The sequence below is a fragment of the Tyto alba genome, unplaced genomic scaffold, assembly GCF_018691265.1.
Source record: "Tyto alba isolate M040663 unplaced genomic scaffold, T.alba_DEE_v4.0 Super-Scaffold_42, whole genome shotgun sequence".
NCBI classification, from domain to species: domain Eukaryota; kingdom Metazoa; phylum Chordata; class Aves; order Strigiformes; family Tytonidae; genus Tyto; species Tyto alba.
In genome coordinates this window covers 30,205,826-30,232,315 of record NW_024881318.1, presented here as the reverse complement: position 1 = coordinate 30,232,315, position 26,490 = coordinate 30,205,826, and the positions used below count along the sequence as shown (strand labels likewise).

At 36.7% G+C, this 26,490-nt stretch overlaps 1 protein-coding gene across 1 annotated transcript in view; it reads left to right on the top strand.

The window, feature by feature from the left end:
• Positions 1-26,490, top strand: part of SV2C (synaptic vesicle glycoprotein 2C) — a 123,721-nt gene that overhangs the window by 23,796 nt on the left and 73,435 nt on the right. The window contains exon 2 of the mRNA XM_033009118.2: positions 6,353-7,056. Within this exon, the coding sequence (XP_032865009.1) occupies positions 6,477-7,056 (580 nt within the window). The 5' untranslated portion in view covers positions 6,353-6,476. The remainder of the gene's footprint in view (positions 1-6,352; positions 7,057-26,490) is intronic.

Sequence of the window (26,490 nt, the reverse complement as noted above, 5' to 3'; positions counted from 1 at the left end):
TGTTTTAAAATGGTTGGTTAAAATTAAAGTTTTGAAAATAGTTAGATTTCAACTTCCTTGAGATTTAGGTAGTCATTGCAGGTAGTGTGAGTACAGTATGCAGTCTCATTAAATTTCACTGAAGAGACTTAGTTTATGTCATCCAGTCTGGCTGAAATTTCTCCCTGGTTGATTTTTGTCAATATTTATTGAACAAGCTGATGCATTTTTGTAACCACCACTTAACACAGATCCTGGAAATGCTCATTTAAGAGGTCCACAGAAAGCATGGAAGGGTGTTCAAATTGCAAATCAAAACCACAATATTGGAAGAGCATTCCAATGGTACAGCCTTGCCTTTAATGAGAATTAAGTTTTCAGTGTTTGCCATGTAAAAACAACAAGTAGCCAGGTAGTGACCAGACTGATTGAAAAAACAAGAAAAGCAATTGAAACTCCAGTATTTAAGTACAATAAGGCAAAGCAACTAATTAGCATTAGATTTTTAAAAAACCCACCAGCTTACTAGTATTTTCTTTTTCTGCGCTACTCTCTGTTATTAGTTTACTGTGTAAAAGATATCAAGAAATTTCAAAGTACATCATATTTTTTTTTTCAATCACCTTTTCCTAGAAAAGTAAGCTTTTGATTAAAAGAAATACAAAGGAAAGATGCACTCCAGTGTAGAGTCTTTATGGTTTTGCTGCTATAATTCAATTAATAGATAGGACTATTTCAGTTTTACAACTCTGCATAGCCCTACTGTTGAGTGTCAGGCACTCAGCTGAATCTGCTTCTAAGGAATTAGATGGGTTGGTAAGTATTACAAGAGAGTAGACAGCATCTTCCTTTGTCAGTAATAAAGCTACTGTGTAAGTCAAAAGAAAGTGCAAAAAGAGCTTAATAAGAGAGGGTGGACCACAGATGAATCCTCAGTTCAGACTGTGAGTTTACGTGGAACTTTGAATCAGAGCGGTTTAGAAGCCTGACTGTGTTTAATGATGTCCAGCCAAACTAGACCTATCTATGTCACTGTTTAAAGGATGGTGGTGTTCATAAAACTTATCAGCATTATGGCACCCTCCTTCAGGGTATTCCTTGAAAGATATTTAGAGCATAGACATAATGCAGGGAGGAGTAATATAGTGCAAATATAAAGTGAAGAACAGCCCACTTCCTAACTTTGCACTTATCATTTTCTACTCTGGCTCCCTTGGTTAAAGGAGAGTTAATTTTTACATTATTGAATTTTTATCACAAATGATTCAGTAGATTTCCTGATTATGACTGGACAGGGTTTTTAAATGTTTGTCTTACATATGCATTTGGTCTGATTTCATTGTACCATTAGCTTTTGGGGTTTGTACTGTTTTAAGCAGAGCTTTTGCAGATCCTGTTTCTGTACTCATACATCCAAGTGTAAGTGAGGAAGAATTAGGCCTGTGATCAGAAGCACTGTGAGAAAATAAGTAGTAGAATTATTTGTCTTTGGTGATACTTTAAGGCCCTAAGAGGCAGTTACACAATATTTTCTGTTAGTGGCTGATGCACACAGAAATAATGAACACACTTTAAGGCAAAAATATCTTGTTTTTTCTCTGATAAAATTTGTCAAATTTCAAGCAAAAACAAGTTAAAAGCAATTCCTCTGGGTTTATTCTAATTAGGTAAAATAGTTGAATAGTTTAAGATAAGATGGGTAGATAAAGCATGCGGTGCAGAGAGGGTAACAGTTATCTTTGCTGGTTTAATGAGGAAGGAAAGGAATAAATGGGAAGGGAGAAGTACCACATAACTCCCATCTCTGCTGAGCTCAGAATCTTTGATGTGTACTTCATTAATGAGTTCTCAGGTTTATCTTGTGTACACGTTTTGCGGCTACACTGAGGATGAATAGTGGAAAGTGCTGGTACAGGACAAGTAGTGGGAATGTCATCTGAACTGGGAGAGGACTGGGGACTGCCACTGTTCCCACCCTTACAGTGATTTACACAGCTTTGACAACTTCAGCCCAAGATATAAAAGTTGCAACTTTGGTGTGTGACTTTTGATATGAGAGAAAGAAAATTTGTCTAGACCATAGAAGCTTATCTGTTAACGTTACCTAAAAAGAATCCCATTCTCATCAACTTTGGTGCCAGCTCTTATTTATTATAAATAAATACCTCTATAAACAAATTTTTTTTTTTGAGGTATCTACTGTTTATCAGGACATACTGAAAAAAGTACTACCCTAGAATAATAAAAGAACAGCTGTTCTGGAACAATTTTGTTCATGAAGATTGGGGAGGAAGTTTGCAGATATCTCAGTAAACTCAAGGATGGGTTGTACCTCTGCATGTGACTCATGTCTGTGGTGACTTGTAGGATTGCATCCTTTCTGTTATTTGAACTGTTCAATGTAAAAATTGTTGGAGAATTTTAGTAAAATTTGAACACCATCGCTCTTTGTCTTGACACAGCAATGCATATTACTTTTCTATTTTTTTTACCCTTTTTTTTGGTATAACTGAGGGTACATGCAAGAAAAAATCATCTGCTGTTTGTGAATTACATAGTTCAGGTGCCTATATTTCACCTAGAAATGTAATCATTTGACACATCAGAGTAGTATAATTGGAAGTAGTTATGATCTAACAGAAGATTATACCTTCAGGTTAAGACTGACTTGAGGCAGTAGATAAACTCGGAAGAAACAAAACACTTGTATCCATGCAAAGGTCATTGATAATAAAAAGTCAAGGTAGAAAACCAGAAATCAAACCAGAATCAAAATGTTTTGTAAAACATGCATTTAAAAAGACATCAACTTAATTAATAGATGTTTTTTTAGTATTTCATTTTTCTTTGAAAAGGACTTACAGATTCAAAAGAAAAGCAGGAAACACACAATACTAGGTCCTCAAGTGTATCTGAAATGCCATAGCTTCATTTGAGTGTGACTTGAAGGACTATTCTGAAAAATTTATTATGTGAAGATATTCATATAGTTAATATCATGTGTCATTACTCTTCAGTGAGTCTTCTCATGGCTTATATTAAACAAAGATGTCTTTGTGCGAATGGGTTTTCTGATGTCTCATAGATTTACATCTTCATGGGCCCTCACTGATTTGGTATGTAACGTCCAACTTTTAAGATACAGCACAGTATGTACAGAGTGGTAACTATACTGAAATTTATGAATATAATATAATATAATGGAAAAGAATAAATACTAGACCAAACAAATAATTTGATTTCATTGTGCATGTATCTTTTAGTGTTTTGGAAAAAATGTTTGTAGGTGTTTCTTGAAATAGTATTTTTATTTTAGATGAAATCACTATTTTCTTGGGATTTTTTTTTATTTTTAATTGAAGGAATTTAATAGAAATGTGGTGTTCAGATTAGTGAAAGTGAGGATGCTTATTGGATAATATAGTTGGTACAAGCAAAAGTATGTGTCTAGTCTCTCATCTGTGCTTTTGCTGCTTTATGTTACACAGTTAGTCATTAATCCTCACTCTTTCAGGCCTTCCAGTTACTTGCCTGTGGTCAATCAGTCCAACCTAATTAAAAGGGTGGGGAGCTATCATGCATGGGTTGTAAATAGCTCCTTTTTGTCCTTACCACCCTTAAGGCAGGAATTTAGGTTCATTGAGAAAGCAAAGCTGTTTAAAAGAACAGTGTTCAAATTAGGTGTGCAGCTTGGGAACTTAGTCACAGTAAAGAGAAATTTCTGATTTCATATTCAGGACATCTTTCTGCCTGGCCAGAGAGAAATTTGACTTGGTCTGTGTGCAGGTTTTTGCTGTCAGAGTTATGCTGTTAATGAGTTCAAACAGGCGTAATTCCTTATTGACATACCTGGTCTATCATAAACAACAGTGTAAGCTCAGTTGCTTTTGCAAATTTGTGGTTTTAGAGTCTCCTGAACTCATGAGGTAGGTGTACTATAGGAGTGCAAAACGTGGTTTTACTGGTGTTGGCACTTAGACTTTATGTTCATTCAGTATTCCTAAACTCCTGTCTTCCCTCCAGAGAAATACCCTACAGTAAAATGGAATTTGACAACTATAACTCCTTAAAAGAAAACTGTACTTGCTGGGAAAAAAAAAAGAACAAACCAAACCAAACCAAAAAACCCCTCACACAGTAATCTAAGAATTAGAGGAATTTATAGGTTAGGTTAAATAGGGTGCATGCACACTCTAAAATAATCTAAAGGACTCAAAATCTAGGAACACTTTGTAATCATTAACCCTGGGAGGAGTACCTGTTAGAGGTTCATGAAGTTCTTGAAAGTATTTGTAGAAGGGTACAGCAGACCCAGTGAATATTTCTGTGCATTGCATGTTCAATAACAGCTAGTAGATAATGTAGTCAGAGGTAACGGTAAAGATCAGATACCTAATTCAATACACAAAGAATAAATTCTAAGGAGCATCTTGAAAATTGAAAAGTTGTAATTGGAGAAACTGCCTTAGCATGATAGATTCACCAGGATGACCTACTTAGAAGGATCATCATGTACCTAAAATCAGGTTACAGTTTTTGGTCATAAATATTACATCATGGCTTTTTTAGGGCTGCATTTCTCTTTCAGTAAATGCCTTAGTTTGCAGTGAATAGTGGAATAGTGCCATCACATCTGATTTCTTTGAGAAACGTTCATAGTGTATAAAATTAATCTACAGAAAGGACTAAAAATAAAGATGTTTTCCAATGCAGGTGAATTTCTCTAGTCATTATTTTAAAAGCTAGGGAAATATCTTTTAGCGTCTTAAGCTGTATTACCTGCAAGCCTGTGTAATTTTAGTCTTGTTTTTTTTTTTTTTTTTTTTTTTTTTTTTTTTTTTTTATCGGAAGTACATCATGTTCTTAGTTTATCTAATGCAGTCTGTAACTCTTCCCATCCTCAAAACAGTATCAGTCTTAAAATTGATGTCTGGCATATACTTTTGGGAACAGTGTACACAACTGAATGAGTAAAGGACAGCTTCTCAAAGCACCACTCAGGACTTATCTCATGGAGCTTGGGGAGTAGGTCACACTACTTTAGCAAGGGGAGTAGGATTTGCTTAAGAAATTTCCAGTCATTTATTCTTACTCCTGCATTACATCTCATCATCTCCTTAGTTGTACTACTGCAGCTTTTTCTAAGGTTATGCTGGAAAATAGATTGGTAAAATTATCATGGTTTAACGTAACATTTTCCCCAAACTAGAGGCAGGTGGTCTTTTCTTGGAAAGCACTGATACAGAAATTTTAGCCTGCTTTCTCCCAGAGGTGGGGCTTCTGCAATCCTGTTGCACCACCCCTTAACTTTAGACACATGAGAAATGGTGCACTTTTGTAATTCTGCTGTTCTTATGGGGTGCTGCCAAAGAAGGATCCTGCATTTCTTGCCTCCCTCTGCTTGCATGTTGCTGCCGTTTCTTTCTACTACCCCTAGTGATCGTGCAGATGTGTCATGAGCAAATGATACGCCTGAAAACTGCTCAGAAAATAAGGGAATGGTTGGTGTTCAGTCAAATAAGCAAGCTGCTCTTGGCTCATTGTGTCTGCATTTGTGATCCTGGGGCTCCATAAAGAAAGAAATGGAAAGTTATATCAGGGGAGCAGAGCAGGGGACTGGGACACAGTGCCTTTGTGCTTTTACACAGCTAGATTGGCATGAACTCATGTCTCACCAACACACTCTGGGGAGAATTAGCTGATAATATACAGTTGCTCCAGGCTGCGTCTACTGTCACTAGGTTCAAGAGAGAGAGGAATATGTCTCTTTGTGATTTAGGTATTGGAAATGTCCAAAGTGTGAAAGTGACATCACTTCCATCCACCCAGCTCCCCATGATAATTTTTTTAGGGTGGGACGACATATTGTTAAGACTCGGTGTGAATGCGTTGGCCAAGTTCAGTCAGCTTTGAGTGGCTGGTACAGATCTCAGGAATATTAACTCCCTACAATATTTGTGTAAGTGGGAGGCTGGACAGAGGACAGATATTTCATAATAACTCACTGAGAGAAAAGCTAATATTTGTAGCCTTTTATTACATAGCAGTGAATTCAAATGGACACTGCAGAAAGTCAATACGATGTATGGTGCATGAAATTGTTTTCTTTCAGAATAAAAACTGATATCCATTGAAAGACTAGAGCATAATAATTTTCATTCTGAAAACTGGTAGAGATATTAGATTTCTCTTCAGAGTATTTTCCTTGTAACCTGGGATATTTGCATCTCTGAGGAAAATTCAGGTGTGTATATTTGAAGACCTGAACTGTGGTGTCCAGTACTTAAATGAAGATTGGTATGGTACTGTATCAGTGTGAAGAAACAACTAAGAAGGAGAAAAGTATAAATTTTTTTTCTCTTCTGTTTTGCAGGTTGAATATTACAGCTTCACATATACTTGGGCTTTTTCTACTGATGTCCAACATACAACAGATACTCTGAACAGTATTCATCAGATTCCTCTGCAGCATAACGGTACTCCTTCTTTAATACAAGATGGAGGAAACATACAAAGATAGGACTTCACTAATGAAAGGGGCAAAAGATATTGCCAAAGAGGTGAAGAGGCAAGCGGTGAAAAAAGTGAATAAAGCTGTTGACAAAGCTCAGGATGGCTACACACAAAGGTCCTACAACCGATTCCAGGATGAGGAAGATGATGATGATTACTATGTCCAAGGAGGAAATTATGGCATAGAAGTTAATGATGATGAGGGATCAAGTGAAGCAACTGAAGGGCATGATGAAGATGATGAAATTTATGAAGGGGAGTATCAGGGAATCCCCAACATGGGGCAGGGCAAGGATGGCATGGTGGCCTTAGGTCAGCCTATGCATGATGAATATAAGGATCGTCATGAACTGGAAACGGAGAGGAAAGCTGATGAAGAAGAGCTAGCACAGCAGTACGAACTGATAATACAAGAATGTGGCCATGGTCGTTTTCAGTGGGCCCTCTTCTTTGTATTGGGAATGGCCCTGATGGCTGATGGGGTTGAAGTTTTTGTAGTTGGATTTGTGTTACCAAGTGCTGAAACAGATATGTGTATACCTAATTCTGGATCAGGATGGCTTGGTGAGTAAAGTCTCTGATCTGTCTTTTTGCTATTACAAGTGTTGCTTACAGTTCACCTCAGTATGTATTTGTCAACAACAATGCTTATATAAAAATGTTTTTATTGAATATAAATAATCAATCCACAAAGTACATTAACAGTTAATATGGATTTAATGAAGATCATAATTTCATTTTTTAGATAATTGTTTTCTTTTTCAGTCAGTAAGTGTAAATAAATCACTAAAGTGGAAGACTGCAGAGTAAAACTTAAGAGGAGAGGGATACATTTTTTTCTCGTAAACAAGAATACACATCCAGATGAACTAATTAAAAAAAAAAAAAAAAAGAAAGAAAACCACAGTCAGAGCACTGGAATTCTGCTGGATTTGTACAGGCGTAATAAAGAGCAGATGATACAACTGTCCAGCAACATTGTCATACTGTGTGGGGGCCTTCTCAATTACGAGGCGTAAACCAGTCTGGGAAATACAGGAAATCCAGGAAAAAATGCCGTTTAGCCTTTTCCCTCCTTTTCTCTTTTACTCCTTTATCCCAATGACTGTTCCCTAGTCATCCAAAATGTATAATGTTTATTTTGAGCTGGGGGGGAGGGCACGGAAGTCAGAGTCAGGAGGACAAATGGCTGAAGACGAGCATGGATTATTCTTTTTATGCCTACGGAGTTGAGGGAGGTGGGTTGTGTCTCGTTCCGGTGCCTCTCCCTTCCCGTGGTGCAGCAAATAGGCAGGCTGGGCCGGCCTTGTGTGACTCGATGAGAGTCGCAGCGCAGCCATCAGGTCCATGCTTGTCCTTCCTGGGCATGCCCGGGCCCAGCGGGTGAAGCAAGGCTCTCACGAGGCAGGGCTGTGGAGAAAGAGTGTGGAAATGGTTCCCTGAGGAAGAGGGGAGGTAGGACCATGGGGGCTTAGGATGTGGCAGGAGATGGCATGTATGTGTGTAGTGTAGATCAGCAGCTTGGGCCTGAAGGACCCGGCAATTACAGAAAAAGGAGGGCTTCGTATAAAATATTTAGGAACCTTTGTCTTCTAGTAGATGTACTGTTTGTTCCCTGTATATTTACAGCTCATGGTTCTGTTTCAACAGTCTCATTTTAACTTAGCTCAGTTTCCTGATTTTATGCCTCTGTTCACTGTCAATTAGAAGGACCCTGAGATACTAACTGCATCAAAATTAGATTCAGAATTTTAAATAACACTATTTGTGCTATTTAAATAATATAGAAGCTTTCTCAATAAACCGTTGAGCCCATGACTGATTGGATTCCTGGCATAGTAATACTAGCTGTTTGGCTTCATATCGGGTCTATTGGCAGTTTCAATAAAATGAACTGTAGTCACCCTCATCTGTTTGTCTAAGCCTCCCTCTGTGTCAGAGGATCATGAGTGGAAACAGGAACTGAGTTCTCAGATGACTGGGTCCTTTGAGGTATTCCTTGTTGTTTGATCATTTGTTGTTAGAAATTAACTCCTCTGCCTATTTGTACAGTGCAGTGATTAAACTTCTAATAAAAGAAATTAAATTATCTAATTTTTAATAGTTAAAGAGGCTGCATGCAAAATAATCTGTTTGGTACTGCTTGTTTACACAAATTTACAAACTTTGTGTTTGTCATTCTTGGACCTGTGAGTTTTCAGATCTCCTTACAGAAGGAATATGAGTAAACATGTCCATCTATAGCCATTTTGGAGCTCTGTGAGTAATTCAAAGAATAGAGAAAAAGAAGAAAAACCAAAATAACCCCAAAAGATATCTCTAGATAAATGTCACTGTGTCAGCACAGATAATAACACAGAATACATTTTATAAAAACAGTGTATGCCCAACTTCTTTATAATGTGATTTTGTTACCCAGTACTTGGCAGTTGAGGACATCTTTAAACTCTACTAATCATTTTTCAGAAGTCCTCTCTACTGCTGGAACAAAACTGATGGCGCTCAACCCCATTTTTAAATTACTGATAACACTGTTTTACCACATGCACCCTCCTAAAAACTTGTATGGTCAAAGTTGTCTTCATTCCCCAGGATGATATCAATATAAGAGTAGCCACCATACCTCTCTGCAATAAATTCATATGGGGTTAAGGAAAAGAACAAGGTTATGCAACATTAAGAGGGAGTTTCATGATGCTTACACAGTCATTAGCTAACTGATCCACCTAGGCAGTTCCTTCCACATACATTAAACATTAAACTGGGAAAAGGATCTTTTCATAGTTAAGACATTTTGAACACTTTTGTACTCCTGGCTTCTCTGATTGTCAAGTTATGAGTGTGGAGAACATGGCCATAATGCTCTTTCTTTGTTATACCTGCTATATAGAATTTTAATTTGGGGGCAAACACACTATATTTTCTAAAAATAGCATTTCATTTAAACAGTTGCTGTAAGCATTATAGAGTTGTCTGGAACTGGGTGTGGGAAATATTGTTCCTGTGGAAGCAGGTGGCCATGAGGATCCACAGCCACCTCTTAAGGTCTGATGCGTGACGAGAAGATGGTTGAGGATTTCCCTGTCACTAGATTTCTTATGATGTTGTCTTGAGTTATATTGGAATGACTCTGTCAATGTTTAGCTAAAATTCAATACAGAAGCTGTAAAATTCCTCAGATGCACATATATGTGTGTGTGTATGTATACATAAATGACGTTCACTGACAAAATTAAGGAACAAACTCTGGAAAGCTTAGGTGTGCAAGTAATGTATTCTCATGCCTAAAATATGGAAGTTATAATGAATATCCTCATGTCTTCTATTTGTAATAACATAACACTAGTCTCTGACCTGTGGTATTAACAAACAAATAATTCTATACTAAAAGATTAGCATACAAAAGCAGGAAAGAACAGATATAAGCAGTTTCTTTCCAAGTGTGTATTGAAGGCATTCCAACACATGGTGGTTTTATCAATAATTTCACAAAAATTATATTACTTGCCCATTGCTAATAGAAATGTATCATAGTCTGCAATTCATCAGTACACTGATCTACATATTTCTTATAACCAGTGTAGATATACAGCCTTTTCAGACAGCATAACCTTAATTCCAGTCAAACAAAATATTCATCACGGCAGCTAATGCCTAGTGAAAGCATTTTTATATGATCATAACTAGGCCCTCATAGACATGCATTTCAATTATTTTGCTGCTGTGATTTCACATCATAATTACATCCTAACTGGGGTCTTACAGACAGGCACATTTTTTTTTCATTTTTATAATTCCATAATCTGGAGGGCTTTAATATTATTAAAATACTAAAGTTATGGGACCAGGGCTAAGAGTTACAAGTTGGAAACGGTACACATACACAGTATTTCTTTTCCAGGCAATTTTCTAGACTGTTGAGAAACATGCTAATAACATGTTAATCTGTTATTGAAAAGCACTTATTAACTCAGTTGTAAAAATGGATTTCTCATACATCATGCCATGGCAGTTTACTAGGGAACATGAACTAATTAAAAGCATACGACAATATTCATAGGGCCTCCCTATTGCATTTTTATTTAGTTAGTTGCACCAGGTCAATTTCCCAAATTCCATCCCTATTGATCCTTGTATGAGCTTGAGGTCACTGTTGATTGATCACCAGCAGCATTTCAGACACCATAAAGTCATGTGTTGAAAGTGCTGATCATAATCATGAACTGATTTCTTGATGCCTTTTGAGTTAAATAATAAAATACTATGTTTTTTCATCTCCAAGCAGTTGTTTTATTAAAAATAGGGAAATTAACTTGCTTAAACTCTTCCAAGATTATATTGATGTGTCACTGAGTGTGAGAGAAAGGCCTCCCTTCCCTGCTCTATAACCTGCTTGTACTTCTCAACTCCTACATGCCTGTGGATCCATGGTGGCCTCTTGGGTTCTGGCACTGATGAGGCACGGACTGTACCTTCAGGAGGCAGGTTGTAGACTCAGGCCTAAAGACATTGTTTTAAACCTTTTCCTTCCTGCTTGCATCTTATACCTTTGGTTTTACATGCAGCTCAGAACTGGACTGATTTTAGATTAATTCTCTGGTCTCTTATTTGGGTGTACTTTTCTACATAACTTTGTTTCTATGTCTTTGCCTGCAGGTTGTTGTTAAATTTTATAAATTTTTATATCTTTTCTATAAAATTTACATTATGGACTTTTCTTTCCTCAACATCTCTGCATCTGAAATAATGAAATATACTTTTCCCTAAGCCAGGCCAGATGTATCTGTTCAGGATGCCATGCCACTGCTGACCATCTCCTCACTGTTTTTTCCATGGGACCTGTATGTGCTAACCCTCATGTGTAAAACTGTTGACAGTTGCACTGCTGTCACCATTGTTAGCAGAAGATACAGGCTGACTGCTGCTTGGCTGGCCTGTGATGCCAGTCTTCATGGCACCAATTGACATATTTTTCAGACAGTTACCTCCATCCTTCTTTTGTACTTTATCACCTCAGCACTAGAAAAAAAAAAAAATCATATAAAGGTCCCAGCATTAAGTGATTATCTTCTTTAAACCTTTTTTTTGCATTCATGTCAGCAAAACCTGATAACTGGTTAGCCACTCCTATGCTCTGACTGCCATCCTTTCCAGAGTCCAATGGTTTGGCATTTCTTCCTGATAGTCTCCCTGGTCTGTTTTGAATCCGTATATCATCTTCTGCATGAAGGTTAGACTGAATGATCTCTTGAGCATGAACAGTCTTTTTGTTCTGTGTTACTTATCATTATATGTCAGCCAAGTCCTTTATAAGGGTTCGTAGATAGTACAGTAACAAAACCAGAAATAATCTTTTTTATAATAGATATTTTTAGCTGATGAGCCATACAGACAGTTTCTTCCACCTAAAAAACTCAAGTACTGTGGTAAATCACAGGGCTGGTAATGCAGATATTGTGAATATGAATAGCAACAAACAGCTTACTTTGGAAGTCAAAAGATTTTCTAAAACCTCATGTCATTGTCAAATAATGTCTTGATGCAAGAGTTTACCCTGATATTATCAGAATTTAATGATCACATTTTGTATAATATTTGTAGGAAGAATATCAGAAGCAGTAACTAGGTCTTCTGGGTTGAAGTGTTTTTCAGTCTGGGACAACAGGCACATGCCTACCACTTCTGCATTGGTTGTCAGTTTGCACATTAGCTGGTTTAATGCAATGCTTCCTATGTTTACTCTGTCTTAAAACCTACTAAACATAACCCAGCATAATTCTAATCCAGACAGTCCTCCCTCTTACATGGGAGGAAGTGCTCTCCAGAGGCTCAGTAGTTGTGAAGTGCATATAAACTCTGCTAAGAAAACCAGATGACTACTGATTTCTTCCCCCCAGTAGTTTGAATAAGTACTGGCTTGCCAGATCTTTACTACTTAATATTCATTCTGGTTTTGTACTAATCTTTTGCAACAACTTTATATTCAGCGAATACCTTCCAAGAAAATTATTAAAGACACATACAAGTCCTTCACCTCGGACCGAATGACCCAAACTCGGAGTTACGGTCAATGGCTCAATGTCCAAGTGGAGAGCAGTGACGAGTGGCATTCCTCAGGGGTCAGTGTTGGGACTGATGCTGTTAAACATCTTTGTTGGAGACATGGATAGTGGGACTGAGTGCAACCTCAGCAAGTTTGACAATGACACCATGCTGTGTGGTGCGGTCACCACGCTGGAGGGAAGGGATGCCATCCAGACGGATGTTGACAGGCGTGAAAGGTGGGCCTTTGCAAACTTCATGAAGTTCAACAAGGCCAAATGAAAGGTCCTGGACATGGTTTGCAGCAATCCAATGACAAAATACAGGCTGGGTGAAGAGTGAATTGAGAACAGCCTGGTGGAGATGGACTTGAGAGTATTCGTGGATAAAAAAACTGAATATGAGCAAGTAATGTGCACTCACAGCCTAGAAACCAAATGTATCCTGGGCTACATCATGAGAATTGTGGCCAGCAGGTCAAGGGAGGGGATTCTCCTCCTCTACTCCACTCTCATGAGACCCTATCTGGAGTGCTGTGTCCAGCTCTGGGGCCCCCAACATAAGAAGGACATGGACTTGCTCGAGCAGGTCCAGAGGAGGGTCATGAAGATGATCAGGTGGATGGAGCCCCTCCCTTACGAGGACGGGCTGAGAGAGTTGGGATGGTTCAGCCTGGAGAAGAGAAGGCTCCAGGGAAACCTTATAGCAGCATCCCAGTACTTCAAGGGGTCCTATGGAAAAGATGAAGAAGGACTCTTTATCAGAGAGTATAGTAATAGGATGATGGGATTTGGTTTTAAACTGAGAGACGGTAGATTTAGATTAGGTATAAGGAAGAAATTCTTTACAATGAGGGGGTGAGACACTGAAACAGGTTACTCAGAGGGGTTGTGGCTGCCCCCTCCCTGAAAGAGTTCAAGGCCAGGTTGGATTGGGCGTTGAGCAACCTGGTCTAGTGGAAGTTGTCCCTGCCCGTGGCAGGGGGTTTGGAACAAGATGATCTTTAAGGTCCCTTCCACCCCAAACCATTCTATGACTCTATGAAATCACTGGTATGGGCTAGGCACTGACCTCCTAGGTAGCAAACAAATCTGCAGAAGAGCATCTAGGGCTCCTAGCAAGAAACAAGTTGAGCATGGGTCAGCAATGTCTTGTAGTAATGAAGGAAAACTGCATTCTGGACTGCATTGACAAGAGTGGCCAGTAAGTAGAGGGAAATGATTATTTTCCTTTCTCAACACAGTGAGGCCACAGGTGGGATTCTCTGTCCCCTTGTGGAGTGTCGTGGTTTGAGCCTGGTCAGCAGCTAAATGCTACGCAGCCACTCACCAACCCTACCCCCACTTGGGAATGGGGAGGGAATCAGAGGGGCAAAGGGAGACTCGCGGGTTGAAATAAAAGCAGTTTATAAGCAGTAATAGAATAATACAGTGACAGTATGAATGGGTAATGTACAATACAGTTGCTCACTACCCACCGACTGACTCCCGCCTGCTCCCGGCTAGCAATCCTGAACACAAAGGCACCACAGCAACACTCCCTGGAAGTGCGAGCGTGCCTCCCTGCCCACTCCTGCTTTTATATAGTGAGCACAACATCACATGACGTGGAATATCGGCCAATCCGGGCCCAGCACTCCAGCTGTGCTCCCCCTGCCCCCCATGTGCCCGCACATAGGCAAGGGCAAGCAGAGCTGGAGAGCCCCTGGAATCTCAGTGTGCATCATCATTCCTCTAGCTACCAAAATGAACATGAACTCTATTCCAGCCCAAACCAGGACAGGATCCACCTGAAGAGATTAATGAACTGGGGCAGTTCCAGAAAAGGGCCAGTAAGGTTGTTAGAGTGCTGGCATACATGGCATATAAGAAGAAACAAAAGGAACAGAATTGTTTAGCTTAGAGGAAAGAAGTCTAAGAGGAGATATCTCTGTACTTTTTGGTGACATAATTGAGGAGGGCTATAGAGAAGGTGGAGTCAAATTTTTCTCAGGGGAGCACAGGAAGTCAAAAGTTATAACCAGGGAATTTCTAGTATAATGAAGAAAGTTCACAGTGAGGTGATCAACCACTGGGAGACATTGCATAGAGAAGCTGTGGGATCTTTTGGAGATTTTCAAAAGTTGACTGAAGAAGGCCTAGAGCAACATGATCTATCTCTGAAGGTCACCCTGCTTTTAGCAGGAGTTCAGACTAGGTCTCTCCAAATGTCCCTCCCAACCCAAGTATTTCTGATTTCCTACACTAAAAAATAACTGTCTATGAATATACAACACTTCCAGCTTCCTATAACTGAAAGAGATATTGCAGTTGTTACACTAGACTAAACTTTTAAAGGAAAGAGTGTTCTGAACTCATGGATTGTACACAGGTTTACTGGTTTAAACACAGACTAGGGTCTAAATTTGTTTGGGCAAGGTCTTACAACTTGAGTTACTTGTTCTCCTGTTCAGCCTGTATGGATTGTCTCTGGATCTGGCAGATGTCTGGGACTATGTGACAAAATGTCAGTGAATAAAGGACTGCAGGACCTGAGTCTGAGGACGATTTTGCAAATATTCAGGCATCTACAGTAGGATTCTCCAATGTGTCTAGACACCTTGCACACATTCTTAGAGACATAGATTGATGGACAAATCTGGAATCAAATTGTTATGCTCAGGCTGTGGTTTCTCTTTTGCATGTTTGGATCGGTTTCTTTCATGTAACCTGTTGCTGAAGCAACAAATTACCCTTTTAGAGAGATTATTCTTGTTGTAGATGTTTAAACTAAAATGAGTTTAAGCAAAAGTTTATGTTGAGTTTTCTTTGATATTCAGTGTTTGTGAAACTCCTTTGTGTTCCCACATATATATCCTATAAATTCTAAAGATTCTGTATAAATTCTGTAAATTCTTTGTGTAAGCCATATACCTAGAGACATTGTGATTTGGAGGGGTGGAGGATCTTTCTTGGGATTACTAATCTTTTTTTGAGGACTATGATCTAATATATGAGCTAAAGATTTTGTCTTAGCCAATTAAGTAAACATTTTGTCACAAGATTTTTCTTTTACTAATTGTAAATAAATATACTTTTAGAGCTTGAAAAAAGGCCATGAAATCTAAATGTATTGATCTTAATTATCAATTAAGATTACTCCTGCTTGTGAATTCATTAAAACTGTTTATAACCAATCTTGTTTATGTTAGGTTATGTTATGCTTGTGGCTTAACTGAAATTCTATCTTAAGGGCCAAGTCCATAATTAAAAGACGGGGTACGTGTAATACTGAGCAGCTTATTTTATCTTTTGTATTTCTTCTTAAAAATCAGACAATTAAGATTTTATTTCAAAATGAAATCTACTTCAGGCACTATGGTTTTCTCCTATCAATTCCAATGATACTTAGACTTGACATCATGGTTCTCCGTATATTGTCATGCAGAAGACACAGTTACCCGTATATTTGACACTTCTTTACTTATTAAAAGGTCTGAATTTTAATAGATTGTCACAAAACTTTGCACAGCAGTAAGGAAAATTGCTTCTGCTGCTGTAAGTAGGCACTGTTCTATTTTATTGTTAAATATTACTATAGGTCATTAGATACAGGTGAGATACATTGAGTGTTCCTGCATAGAATACAATAGGAGAAAGTGTCTATCTTCTGGTTATATTCCAATTATTAGCAGGATACCAGATTTGTGATGACATAATAGAGTACAGATGATATAAAATAAAGGAAAATCAGGCTCTGCTACTCTATATTTTACTGTTATATGCAGCCACTAGATATGCTCCTGTAGAGTTGAAACTTCCAGGGGAAGATCCATATTTCTATTATGGAAAGCATGTAGAAGTTCTTTTTTAAAGATTATTTTAGACTTCAGAGGTAGAGGAAGATATTCAGAACTGATGTTTTAGTGTAAATTCTTGGCCATGATATAAATTTTATCAACAAGAGCACAGATGTCAAACTGTTAGGTACTTATATATGGGTCTGAGAATTACCGTATTCACAAGAAATACATCTAGGTTAAGAATACTTACTGAAACCATAGCAAACATTTGAGTGTGAGGAATCTCATTGAAATAACAGTGAGAGTCCATTGCACTTACAGTTAATAGTAGTAATAAATTTTTAGCAGTGCTAGAAAGATTTAGAAATAGAGCTAGAGTCATTGAAATGTGTGCTAAATATTCTGGAGTGAGGTGAAAACTGGTCTATAGGATTCTTATTTCTTCAGAAGGCAATGCCAGAAATACAAATTATATCATGCATGCTGTTCACCTTTGGTACAGTTCGGTTCCTTTGCAATGGCATTATTAAAATACTCCTACTGCAGTGTGTTTGTCTTCCAAACAATTATTTGAGGAAGAAAAATTAAGAGACAGATCCTTATTCATTCTAAACAGTTACATTATGTGTGCCAGTGCAGATGGTAGTTATGTTTGTTTTTCTTTTCTGAGGGGGAAAAAAGGGGCAATGGATAGAGTATGCAATGTAATTTTTGTCCGTTATGACTGGACCAAACCCATATCACATGGAATATCATGGGCTTGTCACAAGACAGGAACTAGGAGCACAGATTTGAACCATTAATGAAATTCAGTGTATTCAGTCCTCTGCATTATTGCAGGCTCCCATTAAGCCAGTATTTAAGGTGGGACACACCTGCCCTCCTTTTCTGAGGATGATGTTCCCAAACCACCTTATTGAAGCCAATAAGGAGAGAGAACAATACCACAATGTCAAATGTTTTCCCTCTTTCACAGTGTTCCTGCACGCAGTTTTGCTGAGGAATACAAGCTATTGGACACTGTTAACATACAGGTTCGCTCTTTGCTTTTAAGAGGTATATCATTTAGCCTGGGTTAAATATAATATTTCCCTGGTTCAATAGCCATTTTCAGTCATGCAGCTGTAATGTAACACACTCAATACAAGTCTACATGAAATGACTGTGTTGCAGTTTGTAGCTGAGAACCTTAGTGTTTATATGCATTTTCAACACTGCCAAACACTGCTTTAGCCAACTATTCTTTTGAGAACTATATAAATAATGTAATACTTACTTACTACTTTTTTTTTAGTTAAATTGACCTAACTGCACTTGTATACATTGGAATAATGTCAGAGATCAATCAGTATACATACAGCTAGTAAAGTAGTAGGTCACTATTTAAATACAACTTTTGTTGCCAGAATATAACATTTCTTCAAGGTTTAAGCTATGCTTTCTTCAGCTGAATGCAAAGAGTACAGTGGATATCGGGAAATTTGGTTTTATTTAAATGTTGAAGAACACAGTCTGCAATTGGGGTAATGTATGTACTTGTGAAGATTGTATGAGTAGCCAGTAAGATATTTGTACATTTAACCACTTACAGACATGCATTACAGCCATGTGCAAACATGTCTGTATTATTTATTTGCACACAAAAACACTAAATAAGTATGCATTTGTAGTCATCTTCAAATCTCCATCTTGGGGATTAATTGTGTCTGAAAGAGTTAAAAATCAATGGGCTGCTTTTTTATGCACTGCAGGTTGGTTCCTGGCTCTGCTTATCCCATTGCAGATCAGTGATTTTAACATTTATGTCACACAAATTTATAATCTTACAAAAGTGGCCAAAAGAATGAAATGCCTCCCAAAGGAAAAGCCTGAGGGCCATGGTGATTTCACACATTTAATTTGGCTGTCACCTCCACTTTTCTTCCCTCTCTTAACTGCCAAAGGATCTCTACCTGATGATACATCACTTCTTAAATGGAGGTGTCAAATGGAGATTTTTAACCAAACTTAACATTTTGAATATGATGGTGTACTCTCTTCCAAGTCCCTGTTTGGTTAATTCTGCAATGTACCTAAGTTATGATTTGCAAGCCTGCATTTATAGAAAAGTTGATCTTCATTATTTGTGTATTTGAAGCTCTAAATTTTTCATCTTTCATCAAATGTTGAGCTATGTAATAAAAGAGAGAATGTATGAGCTCCTCAACAAGAAAAAGAAATATTTTCACAAAGTGTTAATGAACTTCACTAAAACATGGAACGAACATAATTTAATGGCTCTTTGTCACAGCTGAGTAAATTTCTTTCTATTCATTTTATCCATGGATTTAATCAATCAAGGATTTTAGAACTTTTTAAACTCTGACTAGTCATTTTATCTTATATTAATGTTTCGAAGAATTAGAGGCAAATTGTGATTTGTATTGTGATTTGTATTGTGATAAGGTTTGAAATAGCTAATTATTCCAGACCTATGGCTTGTTTAAGGGAATGTCAGTGCTGAAAAGTGTGGAAAGCAAATAATTTTTTAACCTACTTTGAATGCATTTTACTGCAGATGCAATTCTTTCCTTGCAATGGGTACATCTATTCTCACTGTGCACACCTGGTTTCCTAGCTTGAAGTACCAGTTTGGTATTGTTTCAAATGTATGGAGTATCACTACTTTCAGAACTGATGTAGAACCAAAGTCATAGAATTATAAATACTTAAATGAAAAAATAACACTGAGTTACTACTCAAATAGATACATGAATATGACATATGTAAATTTTTTAAACTATTAATGCAAAAACTTGTTTAACAGCTATAGTGATAGTTAACAGTTTGTCCAGGACACTGTTATTTACTGATATTTATAATTAAGTTTATTTTTCAACAATTTGTCAGCCCTGTGCAGGATAGGAAGGCTTGATAAGAGGGGATGATATAAATGCGAGGTTTTGCAGTTTCATGTATTACAATAAACTAACAGACCACAGGAGGCCAGGAGGAATTACTTGCAGATTTATTATGTGACTCCAGCTATGGGTAACTTAGGGAAATTCAGCCCTTTTTTTTTTTTTTTTTTTTTTTTTTTTTTTTTTTTTTTTTAATTGAAGAATCTCAGATTTTAAGCCCAGGACAACTCTATTTACCACTCAAACTTCTAGATGGGCACTTCTCTGCTCTTAATGGATAAGCTTTCCACAGGATGAACATGTGATGGACAAAGCATCTTCAAAGACTCACAGAAGCCTGTCTATCAGGCAGACAGATGTTTTTATATGACTTGGGGGAGGACTGTAGAAAGTACGGAGCGTGATGTAAAGTAGGAAAATTAAGAAAATTATGTAGAGTGACATTGACTTTATACCTATAGGTTTAAAAAGGTCTACATTCTCAAGGATAGTCAAAGGTGGCCCATTTGCAAATTTCTTCATGTCATGTTAGCTGGACTGAAATTATCTGCTGTATACTGATTAGCAGTGGAGAGCCTCATATGAAGTTGAGGGAGTATGGATGAATATAACCCATGTCATACGTGACACTCTATTGTGCTGTGTATTGCTTTTGTCTGGTATTTGTCAGACCTGCTTATTTTCAGAGAGCATAAGTATTTTCCTAATGTGCTAGAATTCAGGGCAATTTTCGAGGTTGGTTCTGAAGTTGCTACTAGCAATTCTTGTTAAATGGAGATCATTAATTGATAGATACAGTTATCTAAACAATTTTCCATTTAGACATTATAACAGTGCCTCCTGGCACTATTGTAAATGTGTAATTAAAAAGCCTGTTTAGCATCATCAGCACCTGCAGGTGTATTGGCACCATACAGAGGATTATTCCCATATGTTATTATTCATTCTGACATTGGATTAGTTAATCTATTTCATTGACTTTAAATGGGAAAGCAGAAAGTAGATGTGAGACCATTAGCAACATAAATTTACTTTTTCACTCGTATTCTGTTGTGTGCCAGGCGAGGTGGACCAGGTCTCTTGTGAGGCATTTTGGGACATGTGTGAATTTCAGAACTTTATTAATTTTAGTAAGCTGTTCCTGATGAGGTTAAGCCTAATTCAGTGTCTTCATCTGAAAGCAGTGGAAAGTTTATGGGTTTAGTGGTTTTTTGGGGTTTGATTTTCTGGGGGTTTTTTGTTTGGGTTGTTGTTTTTTTTTTTTGGTATAATTTCTCTTCTCTCACCCTTTCACTTCATTGGAACAAAGGTAGTAACAGCTGCTGTATGGATGAAGCAAAATAAAACCCAGTTATTTCCTCCTATTTACAAGGAAAGAAGTACACAGTATGGGAATATTGTTACAATAAAGAGAGTTAATGGCTTGTTAAACACCGAAGAAATAGTCAACTGTTACCTTTACTATTGTACAGATATCTTCAATAGGAACAGTTCTATTAATTAGCTCTTAGCATCCTGTGCTTTGATTTGCTGAGTTGGATGCATCTGTTATTAATGTAGGTGTATATATAATTTGGGGGTTTTGTTTTAATTCAGCACTAATTAAAAACTAGTGATACTCATGGACTCTGCTTTGTTTTGAGTCAAAAGCAGGACTAGGCAAATAAGAAATTAACATTCAGGCAATAAAAATTGTAGCCAGTTTTTATATGAAATGAGATGATTAGTGTAGATGACTGTGGGCAATTTAAAGTTTTAGTGAAATATATTTTTTTTCTTTTAAATTTAATTAATCCTAGCACATATGTAGCATTTATAATCATTCCAATTCTCAGGATTGCCATGGAAGTGTGTTTTAAATTGCAAAGTCACAGTGATTCCTAGCATGACAGGGTCAATTCAGACGTGGGCACAGTGCATTGAATTTAGCATCTAAATCTCAGAGCAGAAAAATCCAGAGGAACCTCTGCAGTTGCAATGGAAGAAAACAGGAATTAGGGTTATTAGAACGGCTTAACTAGGTGTGTTTTATCTGAAGCTTGACTGTTAGGATTTTCTCACTAATGCCAGAGAGAACTGTTGGATCAAAGAAGATAGTGTGAAAATAATATGTTCAGTGATAGCACCTAGGGAATCTGTCAACAGCTTCACATCATCAACTGGGATTACCTATGTTTCTGATAAAGTCTATCCTTCATAAATTGCATATTGGTAACTACCATCTTGTAAAATATTGTTTATGTGGGAGGAAAAATATCGCATACTGGCTGGTTCTTACTGCCCTGTGTTGCTAAATTTGAATACTGAGTGATTATGTCTGTTGTGAGTATTAAGGAAGCAGTGCTTTGGTCTTTTTCTCTATAATACATTGTCGATTTAGCTAGCCAAGAAATAGCAGTATGAAATAGAAATGTGTAGCTGTTTGCTTCAATAATCACTACTAGCATTCAGTTTGTAAATTATTCTAATGAAGAAAACGGAATAACTCTGATCTATTTTTTATTCTTAGAAATCTGTTATGGAGTAAATAAAAATTATGCTAACATTTGGTAATAGATGGCACTTTTTAAAAAGACTTAGTTATTGTCATGATAATGTTCTTAAAGCAGAAGTGATAATGACAATGTACTGCAAAGGTACTGGTTTACCATATTCTCTATTTTGCTGCCTTATCAGAAAATACAGCTGTAAAGAAAATTCCCCATCCTAGCAAGTAATCTATTACCTGTCACAATCTCTGCAGTTGCTGAGCTCCTTCTATGCATTTATTAATTTATCTAATTTGGATCTGAGGAAAAACAGGAGCAGTTACTCCTGTTGTTATTGCAGTATTTCAATTAAAATAATATCTGAGTACACAGGAAACTCAGCTGTCATAACAGATCGTTATTTTATTAGTAAAAAAACTTCTATTAGCTTACCTGCTTGTGTAAATTTTAGATACATTATAACGTGAATGTCCCTAGAAGTGTAAGGAGAGTTATTAGCATACAGACTCAGAAAATATTATGATTTTCAAAATTAACAGATAATGTAAAGGTCCAGAACTTAAACACCTTATTCTGTACTTATAACCAGTTATTATTGCAGTTGTTACTGCAGTTATTACTGCACTCATAAACCTCAGTTAGTCTCATTAGCCCAATGAGAGAAAACATGGAGGCAAAATGCCAATTTTACTCCTGTTGGAATTAAATTGAGCCTTACACCAGAAACACTTCAGGTTGTAAATCTCACACCTGAGATACAGGAAATAAATCAATAGTAGACATGTTAGGCACATAAATTTAACACAAGCATGCCAGAGGAAACAAAAATTTAACTAATACCTGAATGAAATTTGTGTAAATGATTGTTGTGAGACCCTTTGACTTTCATGTGGATGGTATTTCTTATATAACACTAGAAAAGCTTTGGTCAAGCCTTTCCAGCTATGAGTTTTCATCTAGAGTTTCTCTCAGAGTAGACACACACCAGAGTAGATTCATGATTTGGAAATATATGAAAGTTGTTTTCCTGGAAAAAAACATGGATTTTTTTTTATTTCATGAAGGACAGAACTGTTCTCCCTTCTCCTTTCCTCTGAAGAGAAAAAATTTTCTTCCTGGCTCACCTTTGACCTTTGTAAGAGTACAGCTGGGTGATGAGTTTGGGTAACCATTCTGTGAGACCATTTTTCACTTCGGTCTTAACATTAAATCAAGACAAATATATTGTAGGTATTTGTTGGTCTAAAATTTAGTTGACTTAAAATTTTGTGTTTCAAATTTTGTCTTGAATTAGGTGCTTTCTTCTTTCTGAGTATGCCATAAGTCCCATTCACTTAGTTTCAGTTGTCTTCCAACTATTTTGGAGGTTCCATAGCGGGCTTCTACATCTACTTCCCTTTTTGAATTCAATTCTCTGGAAAATTTGGACTTGCTCCTTCTGAAAGAGAAAAAAAATACAGAAAATAAATTGTGTTGGTTGGTTTTATTATTTTTTTTTTAATTATTTTCCATTTAATATTTTGTACTTTTTCTATGCTCTATCTTTGTTTTGTATTTGTGAAGTTTCTCTTTGGAAGTACAGTACTTGGATACCTACCAGTTTTCCTTTGATTAAATAAAACATCAAATTATACCTGTCATACTATTACAAACCTGTATGATTTGAGTTGTTTGTGTTGCTGATGATGTTTTCCCCCCTATAATCTTGAAGATTGCAAATATGATTGCATTTAGAACTCTTAGGTTACTTGCTCTTTCATTTCCCTATCTACACTGAATATGACCTTACTTCTGCTCAGTTTTGCTTTCAGTTCCATTTTCCTGACTTTCATGGTTGAGTTCCTCTGTTGCAGTTCATGAGTATTGTCTAAGAATGGGATCATTTCATCTGACAAACAGATACAGTTCACATGATTTTTATTTATGTGAAGCTTCTGGATTGGTATCAGATTGATAATCATCATATGTTTTGTAGGTATGTTTGAAAGTGGTATAAGGAGGTGTGTGTTTTCTTTTTTCTGTTGATGGAGCAGAGGGACTATTTATTGTGTGTTTTTTATTTGATTGATTTGAGCCATGAATTGTATGCTATGTAGTTTTGGTAGCCTTTACATCAGATAATTTCCTGGAGTTGTTTTCCTATGTAAATTATAGAGAAACAGATTTTTAGAAATTAATAAACACTTTTCAAAAGTTGCTTCACATTGAAACAATATTTTTGGTTTTCTTCCCTTCATGAAAATATTAATGTTTCTGTGTGGCTCAGCATGTTTCAGAAGAGGACACGAAGTTGTCTTTTTTTTTCACTGATCTCACTGGGATTTAGTATCTTCCTTTGTCACAATGAGTGTGTATTTATATCTTTCTTTAGTTATTATTAGGTTGTCCTTTTTTACTGTCTGTGAAGGATATGCAGAATGTCTTGTGGACTAAGCAATGGTCTGTCGTGCCAAGCTTTGTCACTTTGGAATTATTACTGTTAGAGAAATAGGTATACAAGCTACTCAGTTGCAAGTCATTTTCCAAAATATAAAATATATTTTAATCTTATTTTTAGATTCCTTTTTAAAATGAAAGTACTTTTTTCAGCTGTATGAAATGCATTCCTCACTCTGACAAATGACCTGAATAACACAACAGGAAAGAAATAAAATCTGGCTAGTTTTATATTTACTTTATACTAGGTGTGTTAAAGCAGAAGACCATCATTGAGTCCCATAGTCTGATTCTCTCTGTTGCAAGGAAGTTTCACTTTACTTTCATTGCTTTATTTTATTCCAATTAAGTGTATACTTAGAGACTGATTTCTCAGAAGGATTTGACTATCATTTAGATACCAAGCTATGAATTGCAACAGACAGTAGCAAGTAATTAGATTATGACAGCACAAGGAGTAAAATACTGTTTAACTGAACTTCAGTGACAAACTGTGTATGTATTATTATCCCATTGCTTAAATTACTTATATCTAGCATTCAGATAGTGAGGGAGTTCTTGGTCAGCTGCTTTGTAAGGTTAGGCTGTTGTTAGTAACCTGAAAGATGCTGTGTGCACATCCATTTAAGAAATATCTAGCCTTCTGGTAGCCAAAGTGTGTGCATGGTGTAAACCCGTTCCAGACTCAGGTCCCCCATCTGAAGAGGAGGCAAGCATTTAGTTTGTACATTTGTACAATGGGGAAAATCATTGAAGTATGTAGAATTTCTGCTGTGGAAAGAAAATACAAGTTGTTAAAACTTGGTAAAAGAAAAATAGAAGAGAATATTAATTGTGTGAGTTTCTTTTCAGCTGCCACTTACCTCTTCTCACTGTCTTTCCACCAAATGGCAGAGTTTGAGATTGCATGTTACTTTGTGGGGAAAATTGAAGACTCATATTACAGACATCGTTAGTAGTCTTTGTATTTTAAAATAAACTTTAATTTTAAAAACTATGGTTCTAGGATCATGATGGATATCAAATCTGTGTGTGCCTTGTGCTGTATAAACTAACTTTTTTAGAGGTACAAGTGTGCTGTACCAAAAAGAAGAAAAGCAGCCAGATTTGTCATCAGTAGTAGCTGCTCAAAAAGTGAGTACCACCTCCAGAATGATGTGCTAGGTTAAAATCTATATACATATATGTACATGCATACAATTATTGTTTTGTTGATCAGTGTTCAAAGGTAATACAACAAGAGAGCAAGGTCTGAGCAACAACAGGATCTTTAATGTTACATATATAAATTTATGCAAAATGTGTAATATGTGATTTGTGAGAGGTATACAAAAACTTACAGTGTTTTCCTCATGAGATTTATGTTCTGACCAGTGGCATGACATAAGTGAGAGCTACAAAGTTTGGAAAGGAAGGGATGATGAAGAGTAAAGAGATAATTTGATGTCATTGGTTACTTGCATGTGTTAGGTAGTTGTTCAGCTATTTCAACTGTTCATAGTTAGAGTTCTTTGCCATTTGTCGCTGTTATGCCTTATTGTAACTATTGCTGCAGAGGGGAAAAGTCTTAAGGAATGTTTTGGACGTTGAGAGGAAGAGGACTTCCTTTATGGGCTGCAAGTAGGCTTATGTTCTGTATAGAGACAGAAGATACAAAAAAGAAGAAAGACAAGAAAATACACCAAAACAGGTATCATTGTCATTGCAGTAGTTTCAAGATGGAAAGGATACAGATCTTTGGTGCGGGAGAAGGATTGTAGAGGCTCTGAAAGGCAATTAGGAAAAAATTCAAAGTTACTACAATGGGAAAGAATAAGCTAATGGTGCAGCTCAGACAGCAGTTTATTTATAGCAGCTTATTAATAAGAGAATATTATTTTTAGCAGCATATTTTGAACACTCTTCAGGAGAATTACATGGCTACAAGAGAGGCCAAAGCACATTACAATGAACAAAGAACTTGTCCTTGAAAAGAAAGGTTAATGTTTTTAAACTCTCGGGACTTAGAAACTTTTTTCTTTCATTGTTCATAGTGTTTTGATATTTCTATACAAAACAAGGAAAGTAGTTTGCATAAAATATTTCAAAGTTTTCTATATAAAGAAATAAAAAACTAATTGATTGGCCTTCTAATATTAGTGTTGACTGGGACAGTACAACAACATTTAAATATGAAAGAATATAAGGAATTTAAGAGTAAAAACTAATAATATTCTTTGCCTTTTTGAAATCAGTCTTCTGGCAATATAGCTGTTGAACTATTTTTGCGAAGGTCTTTCAATTAAGATTGACAAGCAAGTGCCAGCTCTGCTGGATGGAGTTTCCAAACTGCTTGTGAGTACTGGTCTAC